The 25,943-nt window shown below is 38.5% G+C and overlaps 1 protein-coding gene across 1 annotated transcript in view; it reads right to left on the minus strand.

Annotated features, from left to right (window-relative positions):
- FGD4 (FYVE, RhoGEF and PH domain containing 4) overlaps positions 1-18,149 on the minus strand; it is a 67,680-nt gene extending 49,531 nt beyond the window's left edge. The window contains exons 1-2 of the mRNA XM_081331267.1: positions 18,130-18,149; positions 3,400-3,580 (exon numbers count right to left, since the gene is read on the minus strand). Coding sequence (XP_081187393.1) covers positions 3,400-3,488 — 89 coding nt within the window. The 5' untranslated portion in view covers positions 3,489-3,580; positions 18,130-18,149. The remainder of the gene's footprint in view (positions 1-3,399; positions 3,581-18,129) is intronic.
- Between the last annotated feature and the right edge of the window lie 7,794 nt (positions 18,150-25,943).

Here is a 25,943-nt window from a genome sequence, read left to right on the forward strand (position 1 = left end):
TGTGTAATTCTCAAATTACTCAAACTATGGTCTATTTTGCAAAAAGCCATGATTTATGGATTACAAATTCCAACTTATTTATTCTTTTATTACAATATCTATATTAGGCGTATCCAATCCACAGCTCATGGGCTACATGTGGCCCTGGACAGTTAGTAATAGAGCCCACAAGATAATAAAAATATTAAAAAGTAATGGAATTTGTTCATTTGTTATTTTTACATATTAACTACATTATATAGTTAATATATTATACAGCCCAAGACATTTCCTCTTCACTCAATGTGGCCAAGCAAGCCAAAAGGTTGGACAACCATGATTTATATCGTATCCTCAACCACCAGACTTGGACATTTAAAAATCCATGAAACAACCCCATAAAATTCCAAAATAAAACAAGGGGAAAAACAACAATTATAAAACCCTCGGATCCCAGATACCAGCAAAAACCTACCTTTTCCATCTTCCTAAAGACAGTGTGGCACCACTGTGGCTTTTAAGGGCATTTCCATAATAAGGGGGAAACCACATAATCATTGTTTTAACAACATGGCTATGTTTGGACTATGGTGTGTTTTTTTTCTGCTAACTTCATAGAGTGTACTAAGCCATTGTTTATAATCCACATGTTAAGTTCAGACATGCTGAGCCAAAATTAGGGCTACCATATCTGCATTGCAAAAATCATGATGACCATGCAAAGGGGGGAAAAAAAACCTGGAGAATATTCTAATTTTTTTGCTGCCTTCTAATATCTAATCTAGATATTTTTCAGTCCAGGTGTAATACCAAAACCGAACCAAAAATTTAGCATGATGTATGAGCTGAGTTGTGATTTTGGCTTAATCCTCCTTAATTTTGCTCACTATGAAAAAGACAGGAGATAAAAGCAATTGGTTTCCATTCTAGCTCTCTCATACAATCTGCCAGGCAACAGCAGTCTCTCTCTCTCTCACTTCTACTCTTCTCTCAGCAGCACAACCCCACAATAGTCATCTATCTTTGCAGATAACTAGATAGAACAAAAGATTTAAAGAAATCGCAACAGCTCGGACAGCAAGACTGTTATGTTCAAAGCCCTATTTTAACTTTAGTGAAGCATGCTGATTTATTCATCACCCAAAATGCAGTGAAGACTATTTAAGTTGAGATGGTGTTGGTTTTATTTAGTGGTGCCTCTTTCTGGAACACACCAATTTATCAGTGCAAAGTATTTATCACTTTCCTCAAAGCAACCATTTCCTCCTGCAAGATATTCCTCTACCATGTGCACCATCTATCTTTGCTTCTCCCTAGGATAATTTTTATGGAACCCAACCACTGGACTAATTTACTTCACCAGACTCCAGATATGGAGTTCAATCATCCCACAACTCTCTATTGCAATGGTGCCCTTTTATTACCTTTATTAAAAATGGTTAAACTGCAACTGCCAGCTCATTTGCATGAGGACTCCTTATCTTCTATTTCCCAGCCACCTGCATCTTAGGTCACTCAGCAGATAAGACCCACAAACCAAGGGAAAAAATTCTAGAATGAAAAGACAACAAATTTTTGTTCTGGAATGAAGCTAACCAATATGGAGGTCCCAGAAGATTTATGTATAGATGTCTAATGTTTTATCATTCAATGTAACTTCCTATAAAAACATTTAACTAAATTATATAGAACCTACATAATGTCTTTCTATAATAAGTTGGCAACTAAAAGAGAGATGCTAAATCTAGATAATATAAGCAGCAGGTGGCTTCAGTCAAGAAGAAGCGGGGATATTACAAGAAAGAGCTGGACCATTTGCTACCAAGACTTTGTCCACTTTTAGGATATCAAGAAAGTCACTTTAGTCAAAGGCCATCTGATGTTTGTAAATTAATTCTGAAGTATTTATTTGGAGCAACCTGTTCTTGTCAAGGGAAAGATTTTATCCAACTTCTTTTTGCACTGCGATCAAGAGGATGTTTCTCCTTAGAAAAGGCACAGGTAAGCCTTCTAAGTTTGAAAAGGAACAAAGAAAGACAAACACAGTAATCATGGAATTCTGCTACTTTTAAATGATAATATTAAATATGCTTTTTGAAGTACAAATCTCATTATGACCAGATCCTTTTCCCTGAACTGGACAAAAGAAAAAAATTATATTCCAGAATGAATAAGAGGAACAATGGTGAACTTCTGTCATGATTTAAGAGAAAAGCATGGATGTTAGCAATCTGTTGGGATGGAATGGGTGAAAGCAAACAAGCAATACAGAAAGTCCTCAACTTACAACAGTTCATTTAGTGACCGTTCAAAGTTACAACTGAAAGTGACTTATGACCATTTTTCATACTTATGAGGTTGAAGCATCCCTAGGGTCATGTGATTTATATTTGGATGCTTAACAACTGTCCCAGGGTCATGTGGTCCCCTTTTGTAAACTTCTGGCAAACAAAGTCAATGGGGAAGCCAGATTTACTTAACCACAATGTTACTAATTTAACAACTGCAGTGATTCAATTAACCAATGTGGCAAGAAAAGTCATAAAATGGGGCAAAACTCACTTAACAAATGTCTCACTTAGCAACATAAATTTTGGTTGTTTAAGTTGAGGCCTACCTGTATTAGCTTAATGTTTAAAACAGGTAAGACAACTCTTGAAAAATAAAGGATAACAAATTCTAAAACCTCAAACAAAAGCCCAAGTTCTTTTAAGTGAATAATCATGGCTTTGCCTTATACGGTACTGAAAATGTTAACAGGAAAAAAGGAGATTTGCAGCAATATTATACTAATTTGGTAACATTACTAAAATTAACTGAGCTTTTCATATTTTTGCTGTCAAAAGTCTGCATGAACACAGACCTAAGCCCAGGTTAGAAATCATGAGTGGGCCGGGACCTAATTTGACCCTCATCCTCATTGCATAAGTCTACTAATAGCAATTAATTCAGATTTCTATCCAAGTGAAGTCTGTCCCAGCCTGCTGCACATTGAGGGGGAGAGAAAGTAAAAAGAGATGTGATAATGAGTAAGAGAGGAAATGTAGGCGGTTATAAAAAGAAAGAAATTTGGGTGATCCTCTCTATTTCTTACATTTACTCATTTTCCACTCCCTAAAATTAATCCCAACTCAAGGCAGCTTTAAAAAGAAATCAGTTATTATCTCTCCTTAAGTTCTGATCATTGTATATATGCACACACACTCCTGTGTCATGAGAATATTCGTTTTCATTTCCAGCTAAAATTGATCCAGTCCAATCAATAATGCATCATCATTCAAATTGTGCAATTTCATAGATCAACCATAGCAACTGTCTGTACTCGCCATAAAAAATGGAACATGTTTTTCCTCTTCATTTATTATCATCACATATGCTCATTTCAATCTGCAATCTTTGAATAAAATGAAATGTGTTTACCTGCCTCCTTCAAAATGACTGATGAGATCAGACACTTTACTAGATTTTTCTTTCGAGACACAAGAAGAGATAGGTGTAATTTCCTCCATTCTTGGCTTCGTGGTATACAAAGCTTTAGACTTAGGGGTTTGGTGGGTAATGGATGACTGTGAATTCTGCAGATGTAATGGCTTTGGAGGCACTGCAAAGAAAAAGCAACACTACTTTTCATATTCGTAGGAATTTCACGCACCAGTGCTATTTAAAGCAGTGACTTTAAAAGTTGTCTTCTTCAGTGTGATGCCCTCAAAATCTTTTGAAGTACCACACTAATAGTCTTCAAGTCAAAGTGCCAAGAGTTCATTTACAAAATATTCAAGGCAGGTTTTTTTCATTATTATAGATCCATAACTGATGTTCTAATCGTTTAGAAGTTAACATTATATCGGTCAACATTATGTCCTGCTGAAGGATGCTTCTTAGATTACGTATATAAAGGTAGATTTATTAATTCAGTGAAAGAACAATTCAATAGAGAGCAATGCCTACTCTTATTACTAACTTGCATACACTAATATGCCTTGCGGGTGTGTTTTGGCCTATTTTTTTACATCCTAGATATCTAAAAAGACAAAGATGTACTTGCAATCTAGCGCTTAGTTGTTCATTCTACCAATAATCCACCCAAAAGACCACGAACCCAAGTTATTTTCATTATTATCCAGAAATCAATAACATAGTTACTGAATATGAATTTAACCAACTCATTCTGAGCATCCCAACTTTGCTTTCTAGAAATGACACCGTAATTTTTCTTACATCTCTCAATGGTCAATAATTTTCTCTTATCTAAGGTGTTGCATATTAAAGCTCTATAAAGCAGCATATAATCAAAGGGGAAGCATCTTATCAGATGTTAGTTTTCTTGTGTCAAATGTTCAAAAATATAAAATGTAATACAGAATCATTAATGACAGCCTCATTTAGCAACCATTTGCAGTTACAGTAGTGATGAAGAAAGCTAACTTTATGACCAGTCTGTACATTAATAACCTTGACAGGTCTATAAAACAAAGGAAAGCTGAAAAAAAAAGATTGTAAGCCCAGTCATGGTTTCAACTAACAACCACTTTGTTTAACAACCAAGTTGCTGGTCCTAATTGTGGTTACTAAACTAGGACTCCCCTTCATGGATTACTGCCTTGTCATGGCGAAGGGGCTTGCGTAATTCAATGAAGCTATGAGCTATGCCATGCAGGGCCACCCAAGACGGAAAGGTCGTAGCAGAGAGTTCTGACAAAACGTGATCCACTGGAGAAGGAAATGGCAACCCACTCCAGTATCTTTGCCATGAAAACCCTATGGACAGTACCAAAAGGAAAAACGATATGACGCTGGAAGATGAGCCCCTCAGGTCGGAAGGTGTCCAATATGCTACTGGGGAAGAGCAGAGGGCTAGTACTAGTAGTGCCAGAAAGAATGAAGCGACTGGGCCAAAGCCGAAAGGACGCTCAGCTGTGGATGTGTCTGGTGGTGAAAGGAAAGTCCGATGCTGTAAAGATTTTTTTCTCCATAGGAACCTGGAATGTAAGATTCATGAATCAAGGAAAGCTGGACATGGTCAAACAAGAGATGACAAGGCTGAACATCGACATCTTAGGTATCAGCGAATTAAAATGGACAAGAATGGGTGAATTTAATTCAGATGACCATCAGGTATACTACTGCGGGCAAGAATCCCTCAGAAGAAATGGAGTAGCCTTCATAGTCAATAAAAGAGTAGGAAAAGCAATACTGGGATACAATCCTCAAAATGACAGAATGATCTCAGTTCGAATCCAAGGCAAACCATTCAATATCACAGTAGTCCAAGTCTATGCCCCAACCACCAGTGCTGAAGAGGAGGAAATTGACCGGTTCTATGAAGCCCTACAGCACCTTATAGAACTAACACCAAAAAATGATGTCCTTATCCTCATGCGGGATTGGAATGCTAAAGTAGGAAGCCAAAAGATAACCGGAATAAGAGGCAAATTTGGCCTTGGAGTACAAAATGAAGAAGGGCACAGGCTGATAGAATTTTGTCAAGAGAATACTCTTTTCCAACAACCCAAGAGACGGCTCTACACATGGACATCACCAGACGGTCAGCACAGAAATCAGATTGACTATATGCTCTGCAGCCAAAGATGGAGAAGCTCTATACAGTCAGTAAAACAAGACCAGGAGCTGACTGTGGCTCAGACCATGAGCTTCTCATTGCAAAGTTTAGACTTAAACTGAAGAGTAGGGAAAAGCACTAGGCCACTCAGGTATGAATTAAATCATATCCCTGTTGAATATACAGTAGAGGTGACAAATAGATTTAAGGAATTAGATCTGATAGACAGAGTGGCTGAAGAACTATGGACAGAGGTTCACAATACTGTACAACAGGCAGCAACCAAACCATCTCAAAGAAAAAGAAATGCAAGAAAGCAAAATGGCTGTCTGAGGAAGCTTTGCAAATAGCTGAGGAAAGGAGGGAAGCGAAAGGCAAGGGAGAAAAAGAAAGATATGCCCAATTGAATGCAGAATTCCAGAGAATAGCTAGAAGAGATAAGAATGCCTTCTTAAATGAACAGTGCAAAGAGATAGAAGAAAACAATAGAATAGGGAGGACCAGAGATCTTTTCAAGAAAATTGGAGAGATGAAGGGAACATTTAATGCAAAAATGGGCATAATAAAGGACCAAAATGGCAGGGACCTAACAGAGGCAGAAGAGATTAAGAAGAGGTGGCAAAATTACACAGAAGCACCATACAAGAATGAGCTTAACGTCCCTGATAATCACAATGAGGTGGTCACTGACCTCGAGCCAGACATCCTAAAATGTGAAGTGAAGTGGGCCTTAGAAAAGCTAAGCAACAACAAAGCTAGTGGAGGTGACAGTATTCCAGCTGAGCTATTCAAAATCTTAAAAGACGATGCAGTAAAAGTGCTACACTCAATTTGCCAGCAAATTTGGAAAACTCAACAGTGGCCACAGGATTGGAAAAGATCAGTTTACATTCCAATTCCAAAGAAAGGCAGTGCCAAAGAATGTTCAAACTATCGCACCATTGCACTCATTTCTCATGCTAGTAAAGTTATGCTTAAAATCCTACAAGCTAGACTCCAGCAGTATGTGGATCGAGAACTACCAGAAGTACAGGCAGGATTTCAAAGAGGCAGAGGAACTAGAGATCAAATTGCCAACATACGTTGGATCATGGAGAAAGCTAGAGAGTTCCAGAAAAACATCTACTTCTGCTTCATTGACTATGCTAAAGCCTTTGATTGTGTGGATCATAACAAACTGTGGCAAGTTCTTAAAGAGATGGGCATACCAGACCATCTTATTTGTCTCTTGAGAAACCTGTATGTGGGCCAAGAAGCAACAGTCAGAACTGGACACAGAACCACTGATTGGATCAAAATTGGGAAAGGAATCCGGCAAGGCTGTATACTGTCGCCCTGCCTATTTAACTTGTATGCAGAGCACATCATGAGAAAGGCAGGGCTAGATGAATCAAAAGTTGGAATTAAGATTGCTGGAAGAAATATCAACAACCTAAGATATGCAGATGATACCACTCTAATGGCAGAAAGTGAAGAAGAACTAAAGAGCCTCTTGTTGCGGGTGAAGAAGGAGAGTGCAAAAGTTGGGTTGAAACTTTTGAAAACCAAGATCATGGCATCCGGCCCTCTCAATTCCTGGCAAATAGATGGGGAAGAAATGGAGGTAGTGACAGATTTTATTTTCCTGGGCTCCAAGATCACTGCAGATGGGGACTGTAGCCAAGAAATTAAAAGACGCTTGCTCCTGGGGAGGAAAGCCATGGCAAATCTAGACAGCACACTAAAAAGCAGAGATATCACCCTGTCAACAAAAGTGAGTATAGTCAAGGCTATGGTCTTCCCAGTTGCAATGTATGGCAGTGAAAGCTGGACCATAAAAAAGGCTGAGCGCCAAAGAATTGAGGCCTTTGAACTATGGTGCTGGAGAAGACTCCTGCAAGTCCCTTGGACTGCAAGGCGATCAAACTGGTCAGTCCTAGAGGAGATCAACCCTGACTGCTCTTTAGAAGGCCAGTGTCAGAATCCATTTATATCACATTTCATAAATGTATAGGTAGAATATTGTGTTTATTCTGGGGATTCTGCTATCTCTCTGAGGGGAGGGGAGAGGATGGTTACTTAGATTGAAATAGGCTATCTTCAAACACCAGGGAAGCGTTTGATCTGGGGGAGAGAGGGGGAGAGAGAGATCTGGATCGCATCTTCATTTACAACTGAAAAGGAAGAAGCAATAACAATAAACACAAGGAGAGTTCCCTTTCCCACGGAAGGGCCTGACACCTAAGTAAATGATGGGAGCCTGACCAAATGGATGAGGGGAGGGGGTTGAAATGGGAATGCTTTATATAGGATTGAAATGTAACTCTGTTAGATCCCGTCTTGTATTGCCACAATCGATTCCATCCTAGTAAACATTTCCTTTTTGGACTAACTTGCATCCAAGAGTTCTTATTTCCTAAGATGTGGATTGAGGTGGGTCCTGACAGCCAGATCCTGAAGCTAAAACTCAAATACTTTGGCCACCTAATGAGAAGGAAGGACTCACTGGAGAAGAGTCTAATGCTCGGAACGGCTGAGGGCAATAGAAGAAGGGGATGACAGAGAATGAGGTGGCTGGATGGAGTCACTGAAGCTGTAGGTGTGAGCTTAAATGGACTCCAGAAGATGGTAGAGGACAGGAAGGCCTGGAGGAACGTTGTCCATAGGGTCGCGATGAGTCGGACATGACTTCGCAGCTAACAACAACAACAAAACTAGGACTACCTATATGGCTTATTCAAAAATAATTCATCCAATTTCAAAGCTCTCTAGACCCAGTTTCAACTTGCTCCCTACATGATTTCATACAATCTGGCTAGAAAGACAGGGAGATGTAATGTCTTCCAAAAGAGATTTAGAACAGGGAAATTACAATGACTACATTATTTACTATTTAGCGTATGGCCTGCCAGCAATTGCTGCTACATCTACTACTAGATACTACTACATCTACTACTACATCTATTACAGATATAGGCTTATGCAAGAAATATATATATACTTAAAGACTGGTCTGATGATGTGCACTATTTGATTCTTTTTCCATCTAGAAACACTATCTACTTCTAATGCCACATTAAATATCAACTACAGAATATGTCAGCAAACCTTTAACATTGCCAACATTAGGGAACAATTGCAGGTTAAATATGCTTTATCAATCCAACATTTAATGAGAATGGAGAAGCTCCAAACCTCCTTTTATCAGATTTATCAAATTAGGCGAAAGGGTTGTAGATGTCATGGCTACCAACCAAATGGATCTCCAAAAGCTGCAGTTTCCATATAGTTAGGCAGACTATATAACTGCAGAAAAGAAGCTAATAAAGACTTTACAGTGCTGGTAGCTACTATTGCTACCCCCATGCCACCAACAAAGATTAAGGACTTTAATTCAGCTGTGGGCCATTGCTGCAGTACTAGATCATTCCAACACATGAAGTTGTCTCAAACAAAATTATCTACAAGCCAACAAATCTGCTCCACACAACCAGAAACACATAAGAGATTTATAAATCAATTATTCCAGGATGTAAAGTACTGCACACAACAGAGTAAAATCAATTGTGACAACAAAACACAGCAGCATTTCAACTGATCCTCTTCTGTAATAAACTCAGAGAGGAAAAAGTCAGGCACGAACAACCAGACTCAACACATCTAGAGTAACTATTTTATTATGTTCTGCCTAGTGATACAGAAATTTCCCAAGACCGACAACCTTCCCTGGGAACAAATAGATAATGATCCAGGAACTTGGGGGTGGAAGTGGGTTGGTCTTAGCCCTTTCATGATGGCACAGTGACTCCAAGCTAACTTCATGTTTATACTCTCCTCTCTCCCTGGTGATTCTAGGATAACTTGCTGCAAGACAACTCATCGTGGGACACGATGGTGGTGGAATAGAATCATTAAAGAAAGCATATCAAAGGAGGGGCAAAATGAAATGTGAATGACAAAAATTAAAGTATTTTTAATATTTTAAATAATTAACTCAAATTGTCAAATTGTCCCGCAGCAAGTTGGCCATGATGAGTTGGCTGTGGTGAGATTATTGGGGCAAACTGTCCCATTCTGCTGCCAGGTTGGGTGCTTCCCAACAGAAATGATGGGATCATACCTGGAAGGGCAATTTTCACAATTACTCTATTTTTATTGAAAGTGCCATAACAACTTACTATACAGGTAGTCCTTTATTTTACAACCGGTTGCTTAGTGGTCATATGACTGTAATATACCATGGGGTTTTTTCACCCCAGAAACTGGTATTTATTTCCAGTTTCTGGCTAAAAACGCCCCACAGCAAACAATGGCATTTGCTTAACACTGCAGAAAAGGTGATAAAATTGGGCTTAATCATGTGATGACTCACTTTATGATCAAGATTTACAAATGAAATTGTGAACTCAATTACAGCCACAAGTCGAGGACTAACCTCAACTTTCTAAGTTTTCCTCTAGAACAGATCGGCAGATTCTAGACGAACGAACAACAGACAATTGTTGAAAAAAATGAATATACAACTGATGATAAACCTTCTGAAGGGCAAGGGGAGAAATTGAGACCAATTTGCAAAGCAAAAGGAGAACACACAATTGTCCCAAGGAAAAGGAAGAAGCAGCTTAAATGAATTAACGATCATATTTAAAATCGTAAGGCAAATATCAGACAGCTGCCTCCTTCCATAAAAAAATGCCAGAAGTACTAGGCTGAATAAGTGGAAAAAGTAGTGAATGTTTAAAGATTCACTTCCTTGCCAAGAAACAAGCAGCCCTGCAACCAGATTACTGTGCCGGAAACTATAATGATGGTGAAAGCAAAGAAAAAACTGCCAAGTTTGGGAAGACCAGTGTTTTTCAAATAAAACTGAACAAGTACCACCTACGCTAAATGGAGCCCAACTGTGATGTTCCCTGCTCCTAGTCGTGTCTGCCTGGTTAGAGAGTATGATTTAGAATAAAATGACAAAGCTCCAATAATCAATTATGAGGAAAAACACAGCTCACATGTCTTCTTACATATCTGTCACTGCATACTAAACAGCACCAGCATTTGATCTGGAAATAACTGGGGACAATAAAGGAACACTATTATTTAACCTCTATGCAAAACAAGCAGTAGTGTTATTGTTCCACAAAAGCTCCTTCTGTTCTAAAACAGATTTCATCCTCATTAGTCAAGCAATATTATTTCCTATACTTCCTATACTTTACAATACAGGTAGTCCTTGACTTACAACAGTTCATTTATTTATTTATTTATTTATTTATTTATTTATTTATTTATTTATTTATTTGTTTGTTTGTTTGTTTGTTTGTTTTATATACCGCCCTTCTCCTGGAGGACTCAGGGCGGTGTACAGAGCAAAGTAAGTATACAATAAAGCAATAATAAAACAAATAAAACCCCAAATCTATCAGGCCAGGCCGGCTTGCTGGAATAGATAGGTTTTTAAGTCACGTCGGAAGGTGCGAAGGTCGGGGGCCATCCGGATTTCAGCTGGCAAGCAGTTCCAAAGGATTGGCGCACCCACCGAGAACGCTCTCCCCCTGGGGGCCACCAGCCGGCATTCTCTGACCGGTGGCACCCTGAGGAGGCCCTCTCTGTGGGAGCGCACAGGACGTAGGGGTGTTGACGCTGGCAGTAGGTGCTCCCATAGGTAATCCGGACCCATGCCATGTAGGGCTTTGTATGTCATCACTAGCACCTTGAATTTCACTCGGAAGGCAACTGGAAGCCAGTGCAGCTCACGGAGCAGAGGTGTAAAGTTACAACAGCACTGGAAAAAAAAGTGACTTATGAGAGTTTTTCATATGACCGCTGCAGCATCGCCACGGTCATGTGATCAAAATTCAGATGCTTGGCAACTGGTTCAAACTAATGACAGTTCCCGGGGTCATGTGATGATCTGTTGCGAGCTTCTGCCAAGTAAAGTCAAAGGGGAAGCCAGATTCACTCTAATAACTTGTGTTACTAATTTAACAGCTGCAACGATTCCCTTAAAAACAGTGGCAAGAAAAGTCGTAAAACTCATTTAACAAATGTTTCACTTAGCAACCTAAATTTTGGGCTCAATTGTGGTCATAAGTTGAGGACTATCTGTAATCACTACATACATGCTAAATGAAAGCGCATCTTATTCTAGGATTTTAGTAAAATATTTTTTTCAGCACAGACTAAATGATTCATAGGAAGGTTCCCAGCAACTTTCTTAGAAATCATGCTCAGCCAATTATAGGCCATCCAGCTATGCCAACACAGTAATAATTCATTATATATTTTTAAGCTGAACACAAAGGCCTTGAAACTAAGGAGAGGTATAGGGAGACACATTTTCTATCTCTCCACCCCCACCCTTCTGTTATCCAAAATGTCACTCCAGATGATTAGGGACTGCCTGAATTTAAGCAATTTTGCAGAAAGCAAGCAAGCACTAAATAGCATTGTTGAAAACCAGGTCAGAGAATACTGTGGCTGCCAGCATACAAATCAGAAGCAGCAAAACAGACTTTGAATGTTTTCCACTTCATTAAAGACAGACATCTTTAAAGACAGATCTCTGAATGCACAATCATATTGTACACTAGGAAAATGCTCTGTTAATAATCATGATAAAAAGGGCATTGAAAGAATATCTGAAGGACAGTGAAGTAGATTCACTAAAGCTAGTATACTAGGAAGGTTTACTGAATACTGAAGAGACCTACAAGAAAGGCCAAATGAAGAATAGAAAAGAGGCATGGCAAGGCAAAGTATTACATGGCCAATACATTTTTTTTAAAAAAGCAGCAAAGCAGGTAACAAGACTGGGCCATGGCTAAGAGCAGGAAAGTTGAAGAAAGAGACAGAGAGGCTAATTCTGGCTGCACAAGACCAGGCCTTAGAACAAATGCATATAAAGCCAGAACTGAGAAGACAGCAAACAGACAGCAAATGTCTCCTCTGCAAAGAAGCTGAACGAAAAGTGGAGCATGTAGTTAGCTGCTGCAAGAAGATCACACAGACTGACTACAAACAATGGTGTGAGAAAATAGCAACAATGGTGCACTGGATTATTTGTAAGAAGTACCATTTTCCTGCAAGAAAGAACTGATGGGATCACAAAACAGACAAATAGAAAATGAAGAAGCAGAAATTGCTCTGGGACTTTAGCAGTCAAACAAACAGGTATCTGCCACATAACACCCCAGGCTTAACAACTGTGAATAAGAAAGACAAAAAAGTCTGGATAGTGCCCATTGCAGTTCCTGGAGACAGCAGAATTGAAGAAAAAGACCTGGAGAAAATCACAAATTATAAAGACCTGCAAATAGAAGCAGAAAGACTGTGGCAAAAGAAAGCAAAAATAGTACCAATAGTAATTGGTGCTTTGGGTAAAAACCCAAATCCTCTGGAGCACCATATGAACACCATCGGCATTAACAAAATCACTATCAGTCAATGCCAAAAAGGCAGCTTTACTTGGAACAGCTTACATCCAGGGACAATACCTTTAACACCATCAAAGAACAATATCTGCCTATCCCAGGTCATAGGAAGGGCCCAATAGGTGGATAAAAATATCAAATCCAGTCTAAACATCTGGATGACTACGTGACCAACCATAATCGGAATATTTTTTACTACAATGCAGTTATACAATGTATATCTGTACTGCTATTCTATCAAATTTAATCTCAATTGAAACAACTTCACACATTTGTTTCCATTTACAGAAAATATATAGCTACTGTGTAAATTATCTGAAATGCATAAATCACTGTCCTGTAATCCATAAGAGAAACAAAAGGGGTGTCTCCTAAAGATATTTAGAACCATTTTTATCCAAACTATCATTTTATTATGTTTTATTTACAAGCTACAGGCTCAACTTCAATTACCTTGTGTCTACCTAGATAATTTCTGAATCTAATCTGAGAAAACAGATTGTGATATCATTTGTTATAACACCTCCACTTAATCTTGAAATTCATGTACTTAATTATTCAAAGCAGCATACTGTAATAAGAACATAAATCATAAACTTGTTGAAACATATTAATAATACTTCTAGCCTATTCTATCTCTATCTTATTGGATCACATGTAAAAGGTAAAGGTAAAGGTTCCCCCGCACGCACATGCGTGCTAGTCGTTTCCGACTCTAGGGGCCGGTGCTCATCTCCGTTTCAAAGCTGAAGAGCCAGCGCTTGTCCAAGGACGTCTCCGTGGTCATGTGGCCGGCATGACTAGATGCCAAAGGCACACGGAACGCTGTTACCTTCCCACCATAGTGGTCCCTATTTGTCTACTTGCATTTTTACGTGCTTTCGAACTGCTAGGTTGGCAGAAGCTGGGACGAGTAACAGGCGCTCACTCTGCTACGCGGCACTCGGGATTCGACCCGCCAAACTGCCGACCTTCCGATCGACAAGTTCAGCGTCCTAACCCACTGAGCCACCGCGTCCCTTGCTGGATCACATGTAAGCAACCTAAATTCTGAGATTATACCACAAGCAGGAAAAGATCTAAGTGCTTTTTCAATATCCTACATAGTTTTATTCTTTCCTTTTATCCACTCTTTTAAACTGCAGCAACTAAAACCAACAGCACAGGAACAGTCTTCAACAGATCAATGCCTTACATAGTTTGTAATAAAGACAATTCACCATCAAGGCTTCAAGAAGGGATAAAGCAAACTATCCCAATAGATGATAACCGAAGCAAATGTTATTCTGAATTAAATTCAAGAAGCAAGGTTCTCCTTGTAAAGATTTGGGGTTAAGTGTTCCAAAATTATTCAGCCAGAAAAGTTCACTCTCCAGTTCTGTATTAATCACTGCTTTATACAGGAAAGAAACAAGTTCAGAAGTAATCATCTGTGAATTCATGTTCTGGATATAACAGACTATCACACCATTCTACAAGTCATTGTTTTGGACCAAGAACATTTCCAGAGATGCTCTATTGGGATCACGTGATGTTATGATAGCTATGAGAGCAAGTTAAGAGGAAGATGAGATTGCTCAGTGTTATCTTGTACCTTCATGACATCAAGTGAACCTTGAAAGAATGAATTCATCCCCAAGTAGGACTATAGCACTAATAGCAGTCCTTACCAGAGAATGTTGGAAAGAATTCACCCACTGGATGAATCAGGCAGGAATCACTAGACCGTCTACACCACATATAGTATTTTGAACTCAAATGCCTTCTATTTATCGCACTACAATAAATACATACGGTAATTATATACCATGTTATTGCAAGACTGACTCTCATATTAAAGATCAAGTAATGTGCAATATCAAAAATAAACAAAATTAATAGAAATATAATTTGCAAAATCTTGGAAAAATATAGCCATTTTATTTTGCATTAGCCATATCTACACTTCCAGTGTTATGTTCGCATATGGGCATGAGACCTGGGAAGTATTTAGAGAAATAATTGAAACAGATTCAGAAAAGAGCAGTGAAGATCACAGGATTAGAAATTAAGTTCCATAATATTAGCTCTGTTCTTCAAAATTACTTAGACATTCAACAAAGCAAAGCTAAACAATAATCTTTATTACCACTTAAAATAAGTTATTACACTGTGCCACAATAAGAGTTTAGCCTCTTCTATAACTACTACGGTTCAAATCCAGTGCTTGCTCTGAGTATTAAATTATTTCATTAACAAAATTTACTTAATAAAAGAAAGCCACCTCTGACTTTTGCAAGTAACAGGAGAAAAGGAGAACTTCAAGGGCTAGCTGAACAATAGGGAATTCATGTTTGAATGGAATATAACCTCTTTGCAGACTTGACCAACAAATAATATTTTCTAGTAATCACAAAGCATAATGAACTTAATGAGCTGTATGATGAATACTCAAATCTAATGAAGCATCTTCAGTCCATCTAAATAGGCAGATACATGGAAATGCTAGGCTCAACTAAAACAATGATGTGCCAAACTAAGTATGATTGAGGAATAAATGTACTGCAAATCAAGACAAGAAAACCTAGACACACTTTCCAAATTGTCCCCTGAACTATAAAAATGTTCCCCAACAAGACTGATGAAAACCAGCTGTTCAGAATTCAACACTTTTATGTTATGTTAAGAGATGAAAAGGAACACTGTGAGAAGTGCGTGAAGTGTGTAAGTATATCTGGGAGAGTTTCTCCATTCTATAGTTTCTGCTCTATTTGCTGCTACTTCTCTTGTTAATTTCTCCACAGTGGAGAAATTTTGGAACCAAGGGAATTGCAATACAACTTTTGATAACCATCTGATCACTAATTTAAGCAACGCTGCTGCTTACATGATCTGGAAAAACAATGCAGTATCCTTCTAATTGGTTGATCTGGAATTGAGGAATATATTACCAAAACAACTGTAATCAAACTTTAATTCAATAAATTGATGCCACTCTGATGTCCATGCCTACTGGGAACAAAATTTCTGAGAGGGGAAGAAATAGTTTCTTTATATTTTTCTCTCACATTAACCAGCAATAATGCCGCACTCCTAACCCACTGAGAGTAGAGACAAAGTTTTCTTTGACCTGAGCTCAACTCCAGATGATTATACTGCATTGACATGCCCATGTATTTTTCTGGGCAATAACATGGAAGTGGTTTGCCATTTTCTTTTTCTGAGAAGTTCTTTCAACTTCCCTGTCTAGTCTATATCCCTGGGATTTCCTGTTGGTCTCTCACCCAAATATTATGTCTCACTCTGCTTACCTTTTCAAGATCAACCAAAGTCAGCCAGCAATATGAAAATGAGAACAGCTACCACAAGTAGAGATCTTTCAGGATTAACTCATACACAAGTACTAGTTGTAAACAATACCATGAGGTAGCACTGTAAGTTATTGCAACGCATTCTACATGGGGTTATCTTTTGAAGAATATCTGGCATGATACCAGGTAACTTGAGGAACTGTCTTGTTTTAATTACATCAACTCATCCCACCTGATCAGGCAAGGAGGGTATGTTGTAGACCCTGTCAATCAAAGCATTTTTATTGTCGGGGTCTAAAAACAGAGCTTTCTCAGCTGTTTCTTCCATCCTATGGAATATCTTGCCCCTGATGGGTGGCCCCCCACTCGGCTGGCCTTCTAGATGAGGATCAAGACCTGGCTCTGCCAACTGGTATGGGGATCTAGAAGTGGCATGGAACCTTGGGGGTATTTGGGGAATGAGGATGCTCCCTCTGCCTTTTTAACTTTTTAACCTGTTTTTATTCCTGCTTTAAGTTCGTTTTTATTTATGTCTCTTTTAAATGGCTGTGTGGCTTTTAAGTGTAAACTGGCCACAATCACTTAGGTGAGATGGGTGGCGTATCAGTTTGATAAATAAATAAAATAAATGTTATGAAAACATTCATGTTAGAGGTGGCTGAAGGCTATACTTCCCCCAAATCTTCCCTGTAAGAGACACACTTTGGCAGCTGCTCAAAATGCTGGCAAGTGGTCTATTCCAGAGATCCCCAACATCTGAGCCACAGCCCAACCGGGCCACAGAAATGGTGGGAGAGAACTCATATCACCACTTGCCAAGTAGTGAGCAAGTGCATGCATGCACACTCCATTTGCATGAGCAGCGGACGTGCATGCATGCCGCTCACACAAATGGAGCTGCACACACACACACCAGCCGCTAACCGTCCCCTCTCTAACTCCCCACCAGCCACAAAACCAAAAGGTTTGGGGAACTCTGCTCTATTCCAATCACGTCACCTATACTAGAGTACATCCATCCCAAGCTAGGCCTTCCAATGCACAAGCATCACACACACCAACACAACACAAAGGGAGAGTCAAACCCAGATAGATCTAACATGAAACTGTACACAGAAAATATACAGCCATCTCTTCAGGCCTCTGCTGGTAAAAGGTTTGGAAACAATTCCAGAAACTTGACATGTGATCCTTATGCCATTTTTCTTTAAGCAGGAAAAGTCCCAACTGACCGAGCCATACATCTAGGAAACACATTTTTCCCCGACTCAATATTTTTACTCAATTTCTTCTAAAGAACTGTGGAAGCTGACCTGCGGTATAGAACTGCTTCAGTCGGTAAAAGAATGATTGAGTTGCTAAATAAAATAATCTTTTAATACTAAAATGACACTATTTATTATCTCACCTTTATTATTTTTATAAATAAAATAATTCAAGGTGGCAAACACTCACAATACTTCCTTCTATTTTCCCCACAACTCTGTGAGGTGAACTGGGCTAAAGAAAGTGACTGGGCCAAGGTCATCCATCTAGCTTTCATGCTTAAGGAAGGACTAGAACTCAGAGACCTGGCTTCTAGCCTGGTAACCATTAGACCAAACTATACTGCTCAAAAAAATAAAGGGAACACTTAAACAACACAATGTACTGTATTTAATAGTAGGATGTCTTATTTTCTGTTCCCTTTATTTTTTTGAGCAGTATATACAGTATTTATTCATCTCTCATATTTCCAATCTAGTTCTCTCATAATGGCCCAATTCCTGGCTAAAGCTTCATTCATCCAAACAAGCCAGCAGTTTTATTTGTGCAACGTGTGTTGTATCATTAATTCAAGGAACTCACAGGATCCTGAAATCAAAGTCAAGTACAGGTTTGAGATACTACTTACCTTGTGGCTTTGAGTTTGAAGCTGGCCACGGAGAATACTTAACTGGATCGTTTCCATTTACTCCTTGAACCACTTCATTGCAGATGCTTGGCTTGTACAGCCTAGTTGTACTGTTTAAAGAGCAGGTTGGAGTGACTAAGATCTTTGGACACGTACTGCCACCTGTAAACAGAAAAGGCTGATGTAAATATGGCTGAGTATAAAGACCACCTTCTTGATTCATTGCACAAACCAAATGTGCAACTGGGTAAGTGTGCTTTCTATTCAGGGACCCATAGCAAAGTGATAAACATCATCATCACATCATCATCATCACAATTCTCCCTCACCTAAACATTCTGCAATGAGCAAAAATACAGAACTACTAGCAGAAATAAGTTTATCCACTTATGAATTTATGACACTAACACAAGATTACTACTGTTAACAGTTATGCCTCCAAATCCCAGTAATTTTATTCTGATACAATGTCAAAAAAACAGTTTTCATTTTGTCATAAATATCCAAATGCACAACTAAAAGTCACCAATTCCAATTTTAATTGCTTATATCCTAAACTATTCACTTCCTTCAACTCCAAAGCCACACATGTGCAAAGGTTTCAGACAGCAAGCCAAAGAACTATTACATCAGTTCAGCCAAGGGAATACCGTACATTTGGTTGGGTTAACATTATTAAGGAGGAGGACTTAATTTTTTTAAAAAGTCCGAATGAGTGCCAGTTATTAAGAAAAAAACAACAAAATACAAATACAGCTGTGAAAGCAGAGATGAGATTGCCATGTGATGCTCCAGGACTACAGCTGCAGAATTTGGCTAATGAGAGTCACAAAAGGCCAGGGCAGTGTGTACCTCATATTTCCTAGCAGCGACATCAGAAAATGTGTCATGCCGATGACTATGAGTTAATAATAAAAACTGAATAGTCACATTGAAATTGGAACCTCAAAATGTAAGAAAGTTATCCACAAAGGAAATACTACCCTGACTAAATCATGCTTAAACTGATAATAGTGAAATGCATACAGAGGGAAGGGAAGGGAAGGGAAGGGAAGGGAAGGGAAGGGAAGGGAAGGGAAGGGAAGGGAAGGGAAGGGGAAGGGGAAGGGGAAGGGGAAGAGGGAAGGGAAGGGAAGGGAAGGGAAGGGAAGGGGAAGGGGAAGAGGGAAGGGAAGATTAGATCTATTTTAACCTCCAACCTATAGAGAAGGTAGAAGTAGATATTTTCCTATTTTGCATCAGTAATGCACAATTTTTCTCTTTGAGCCCTACTGTGATTTTGTTTTAATTTATTTTGATAGATATTACCCAACAGACCATTTGCCAGAAAAAAGCTATACAGTCCAGTGGATTTATCTTAAGGGGATAATTAACACAAAATGGTTTAACACACATTTTTGGATCCTCCTTGTTTTCCCTAATTTATGAGTTTGGTGATAGAATTTTACTCTGTTAAAATTGGGGAAAGGAAGGATACTAAATGTTCTGGAAATTAGCAGAAAGGAGAACATATTGTACCCTCTGAGTGCTACTATCTTCAAGGAATAATAATTAAGCTTTATACTGACGTACTTAATGGTGAAATCCTTGAGACAGCAGTAGTATCACAGTGTCGTTCGTGATTTAACTTAAAATAATTAACTTATTGGTAATATCATGGGCATTTTAAACGTCCGGTATTTGTCAAGGTCTGTTGCATCCTGTTTCTAAAAATATTAGCTTCCTAGTTCTAGTATGTGTCTTTACAATAAAAACCATTTTCTATATTTACTTAATAGTATGCAAAGTCTTGCCAAAAAAGCTAGATATGATATTCAAATGTATGGGTGCGTTAAAGGGAAATTCAACAGAATTTAAAAATTCCCTGAATTTTTTGAACAGGAAAATGATGACATTTATAATGAAAAATGCATTGCTAAAGCTTAAAAGAAAAGTTCAGCAGATCATCTACAGTATTCCCTTCTGTGACAATCTTCACCAACTTCATCTTATAGCTTAGCCTCAGGCTTATAAAGGGCAGAAGAAAGAGCAGCCTTTCTCCTCCTGTATATTCATACAGAAAAGTTTTGTTTTTTAGGAGGAACAGCACTTCCTATTCCTAATCTCATTGGAATTCTTTAGGAAGGATCCAATAAACTTTATTCAAAGCCAGAAAAGATTCCAGCTCTGCCTTGTGAAGTCATTAAACATTCTTTTCTACTGTTAATCCCTTTAAGAGGGGAATAAAAGTTATGGTAACTAAGTAATGTTGTTGTCTTATTTAGAAAAACATCCACTCATCTCGAACAATCTTACCCAAGCCTGAACTAATATTACAAGAGCAAAATAGATTAACTACATTTTAACCAATTCTCCAGGAATTCGTGCACTCTGGTTGCTTTATGTATGCGAAGCTAAGTCAATCTTAATCTCCACAATTTTTGCAAATTATTCTGGCCCTCTTTTTTTTCCCCTTTTCCTTGTTATTCCCTGACTTTTGCGTAAGATAGGAAGGATGTGTATTCCTTCCTATCTTAGCCATTCTCTCCTGGATTACTGCATTTTACTTAAAACTGATTACAGATAAGACCAAGATCCAGGTATTTCAACAAGTCTGTCCCTTCTATGCCTTTCCTCACTTTTCCCCCCCTCCCCTATTTCAGTGCTATGTGGAGGTCCAGTGTCAGTTTTGGTTTCGTTCAGTTGGTTGTTTTTAATAACTTTTTGGGGAAAAAGCTTTGTAATGCTGAGTTTTAAGGAAGTTTGGAAGAAACAGTGTTGCTTTAACAGGCAGCTAAGTTCAGAAAAACTAAATAAACACGTGGCTCTTGCTTATCGACCCCTTGTTCAGCAATTGTCTGAAGTTGAGACAGAATTGACCAAGTGGTACTTATGTCCAGTCCTTGAAGTTCCAACCATTGCCGTCTCCCAACAGTCATGTATCATGATTTGAGTGTTTGGGAAACTGCTTGCATTTACAACAATTGTAGTGTCCCATGGCTACAAGACTGCGATTTGCAACTTTCCCTGCCTACTTCCCACAAAGAAAGTCAATGATAAATCTAGCAGGAAAGGTTGATAGTTGCTCTGGTAAGTCCCTCTGAATTTCTTGCTCTCACATCCCACGCCACTACATCATCTTTCCAGCCTTTCTTTATGGACACCCAACTACACCATCCACCTCCTGTACTTGCGCGCACACATAACACACACACTACCAACAACACCAACTCCAACTTGAACAGACTCCCCCCCTCCCTCCCCAAAAAATCTGTATTTCAGGACTGCAGCCCAAGCAAGAAAGTTGTTTTCCTTCCTTGTGTGTATTGGAGGCAAAACTGAAGTGGGTTAAACTCTTACTCATAATGCTCCTGAGTAACAAAATTCAACTGAAGAAAAGTCCACTATATGACAAGTTTTAAAGGTCATCAGAGCAAATGATAAGTGGATTTCCTGAAAGATTGGATATTCAGAAGTATCTGCATGGTTCAGAATGTTCCATTTCAGAAAAGAAGTGGCTTTTTTGGCATCAACAAGGAGGAGAGGGAAGAAACAGCAGTCCACTAACCCAGTTCTAAGCTCTGATTATGCCCCAACACTCCATCATATCACTTCTATTCTGCCTTACTTTTCAGAGTGTGGAAATTATATATATTCTATAATGGCCACATTGGGTATCTCTGTGCCTGCTCCAATCAGAGCACACTGTAACTGTTCACAAAACAATTGTAATTTTGTCAATGAAGAATCTTATTTTTTTTGGATTTGCACATTTACACTGAGTTTACAGAGGTGTAGACTTCTGGTGTAATGGTTTAAGCGCCAGGCTAGAAATCAGACTTCTAGTCCCACCTTAGATACAAAGCCAGCTGAATGACCTTGAGCCATTCCTCAGTCTCGTCCTAAAAAGAAGACAATGGCAAACCACTTCTGAAAAACCTTGCCAAGAAAACTGCAAGGATCAGTCCAGGCAGTCACCGGGAGTCAAGACTGACTCAAAGACCCATTTGAGTGCTGTTTAGAACTGTAAATTGTTGAGAAGATGCAACTGACTGAAAATTAAACACTGCAAGGAAAATAATTATTATTAGCTGGGATTGGGTGTCACCACAAAGCAGCTGGTTCAGGGGCTGGGGGTAAGGAAAGAGGTAAACAAACAGTTAAGGTAATCACTTTGGCACTGAAAGATAATTTCACTATTTCTTTGTTATTATATTTACACATATTTGAATATACGCTTTGTCTCATCTTGTTGCTATAAGCAGCTGTGTATAAGAATATATAGGATTATCATTGATTTGCTACCTCCATATCCTAACTCATCTTTGACTCATCTTTTCACTGAATCTCTGAGCCTATTACCTACATCAATCACAACAACAGACAAATAACTTTGCTTCTTTTGGAAAAGGAACTACAATACTCAACTGAGAGATTTTTCCTAGTCTTGGATGGATTCCATTAGGTCAAACATAATTGCTAAAAACATACGGCATAATTACTTGCAGTCTCCTTGCTACTTAGAGGCAATGAACTGAAAGAAGTGATTTAAAGCAGAAACCAAAAAGACGGCCTCTCCAATTGCTAGCAAGTTTTTAGAAGTAAAAAACTTGTTAAGTGTAAGAGGGGGAGTATGCCATGGCAAACTAAAAGGGAGTAAAAAAAAAACCTATCAAAGAGAATGCAACTGATTTTACTCACAGAGTAAGCCAAGACTTTTAGCTTCTGCCTGGAAGCTGATAACGGTGGACAAAGAAATATGAAGCATACTATTTATATCAAGCATTTTCTTAAACACAGATAGTTGCAGTATTCATAAACAGCTAATAGCATTAACTGTTCCTCTATTGAGTCCTTTTGCATCATCTATGGTGGGTTCACCCTAATTCCCACACACTGCACCATGCCTGCAAAGACAGACACAGAGGCACAAATGGTATTTCTTTATGCTAATTTCTCTTTAAAAAGTTACTGGGTATGTATATGAAATCCCATTTTAAAATAAAATATACTTTTAAGCAAAACAAAAGACACATTTATTGACATTCATCCTGCAGAATAAGCTTGTAAAATGGGTCTTTTGAGGTACCTTTAAATTAAAATATAGGCAGCTATTATAAACCTTGGATGCTTGAATTCAAATGTGCATTTCAATTCACATCAGTTTACTGCACATATTTAAAGGTGTCACTTAAATAAAGGACTAGTGTTGTTGCGCAATATGTTATTCAGAAGAAAACTTGATCTTCACCATTTGATTCCAAGATGTATGGTCTATGCCCAAATAAATGAATCACTCAGCACAATCAGCAATGATTTATAGCAAGAAGAACTAAGAACAGTACAGATTTTCATATTGTAAGTGCAAGGTAGACAACGGGAAATAAAAAATCAGTTAAGCATACAGCTAATCTAATCATAAGCAAATTAAAACAATCAAACAAGAACACCAAAACGAACTCAGTATTTTTTATGACAGATTAGCCAAATTTTCCACTTGCCAAACAAAGCATGAATTTGGAACGAAGAGGATAGGGAGATGACAACATTCCAATGGGGATAGTTGCGCATTTTTAAATTACCGAAGAGAGAGGCATGTTTTAAATTCATTTGAGTAATGCCCAAAACTATGAAAAGCATGCAGGCAAAGAGTATTTGAATTCCACGGTAAGACTATGGTAAATCCTCTAAACAGAAGCAAGGTTTCCCCTTACCTAGATCAGATGCCATGGCAATCATGGATTTGATACCTACATCAGTCTATTGCTGCTATGTCGACAAAATTCACTTTCCCAATGGCAAGATCATATGATAGGCTTAGATTCTCTCCAGCAGGCGAGCCCAGCAGACCTAGGAGGAGCTCTACATCCCTGCACTCTGCAAGTTTACAATTCAAAAGCACCATAAGCAAATTTGCCTGGCTTCCCCTAAGGGTTCTGCACTGCAGAGAATGCATCACAAAGCACACCAATGAGCTAGAAATTGTGGGAAGCCAGAAAAGGCATTGATTTTATTTCAGTTAAATAGCTGAAAGGGAAAACTAGTTGTTTAAGCTTTCAAACCACAGAAGGAGAATGCAAGGGGAAGCTAAAAGGTTTTCAACAGCTATTAGATCTGTGTAAACTCTTCAAACTCTGTATTAAAAGAGAAAGCCAAGCAATGCTACCTAATACAATAGGCATTCCTGTAAGCGGCTATAATTTTTTTCTCCTTCTTTCTAAGCTGGGAACATTCTTGGTGCCACTTCTACTGAGCTTTCAACGAGATTGTTTAACATATGAATCTTGTTCCTTTAGCTTATTTGAGAGGAATATAAAACTCAGAGCAGAATGGCAGCAAGAATGATGGCTATACACAAATTAGTAAGAAAGCTTAATTACAGCATAAATGCTTGTGAAGACTAAAAGGAAAACCTTTGGCATGTGACAGTGGGCTGGACTGGACTGGACACACAGGCATTTCACTGTGACAAAACAATTGCAAAAACAGCTACATTGTTCACCTAGAAATAACTTTTGGAGCTTCTTTTCCAGAGTTTCTTTTACAGGTTTGGTGTTAAAATGTTTTTAGTGTTATGAATTATGTATTTTAACAATTAATGGGGGTGTCATGCAGCCTTGGAAGATTGCTGCCTATCTTGAGAGGGGGGGCACTGTAAATCTTCCAAAAATGGAGCTATCTATGCAGTTTAGCCAAAGGACCCTACACAGCAACCATGGGAACTATTAGGGAATATTTATTTATATTCTGCCTTTATTATTTTTGCAAATACTGTAATTTAGGACAGCTAATGTATCTAAGACCTCTTCTTCCTATTTTCCCCACAACACCATCTTATGAGGTTAGAAGGAATGAAAGAGAGTTACTGGCTCAAGGTTATCCAGCTGGCTTTTGTGGCTAAATCAGGACTTGAACTCATAATCTCTTACGTTTTAAGCCTGGTGCCTTAACCACTAGACCAAACTGGTTCTCTAGCAATATCTCCCAAAACCAGAGGTGACTCATTTGCAAGGCCTTGCTGTGAAGAGTTCTTTAATTTCCAAGGAATTTTTCTGAAAGTGAACTGTTCTATACCTTCCAATTCACCAATCCTAAACCTTCACCTGCTTTTTTGCAACTCAAAGAAATTTTTCATTTAAAAAAATGTACCTGATGTCATACATAAGAGGCTTCAGAATAAAAGATGTAACTTAGGTGCAAACCATAAACATCTCTTTAACTAGGGGAAGAACTGAATTCATAAAAGAAACAGTTTTAAGAAATAATTTTGAAGGCTAGGGATTATAAGTAAACATTGTTGGGTGACTCAGCCTCTTGCGATGTTTGTTTATTGGGATATGCAACGAACACATGCTTTGGAAGGACTCCACACTTTGGAAGCAAAGGCTGGAGATGTAGGTGTTCAGCACCACTTGTACCTCCGGGTAACCAGCAAAGAGAGAACAGCCATGATCAAGTGTCATATGTTAGCAAGAACAGATCCCAATTTTTCCTTGCAAATAACGACACTAACAAAATTTTAAAATATTTTTCAGTGACATTAGTTTAATGAAATCGGTTACGGCTTTAGGCAAGAACCAATTATTGTATTCTTAGTTAAATTAAAAAAATCATACTGAGGTCTATTATATGCCACATTCACTAGTATTTGCACAATATATGCTACAATCTAGCTGTGGTGCATCATGAAAAGAAAACGAAGGCCAGCTGACCGGTAATCTCAGAAATCAACTTTTTTTGATCCTGCACCTCACAGCCTGCTTCTGTGCCATATTCTGTTTCCTGGAACACATGATACAGCAAACACCTGGGGGAAGAGCCCTAGGACACGGTGG

This window comes from Vipera berus (assembly GCF_964194415.1).
Source record: "Vipera berus genome assembly, chromosome: 6".
NCBI lineage: Eukaryota > Metazoa > Chordata > Lepidosauria > Squamata > Viperidae > Vipera > Vipera berus.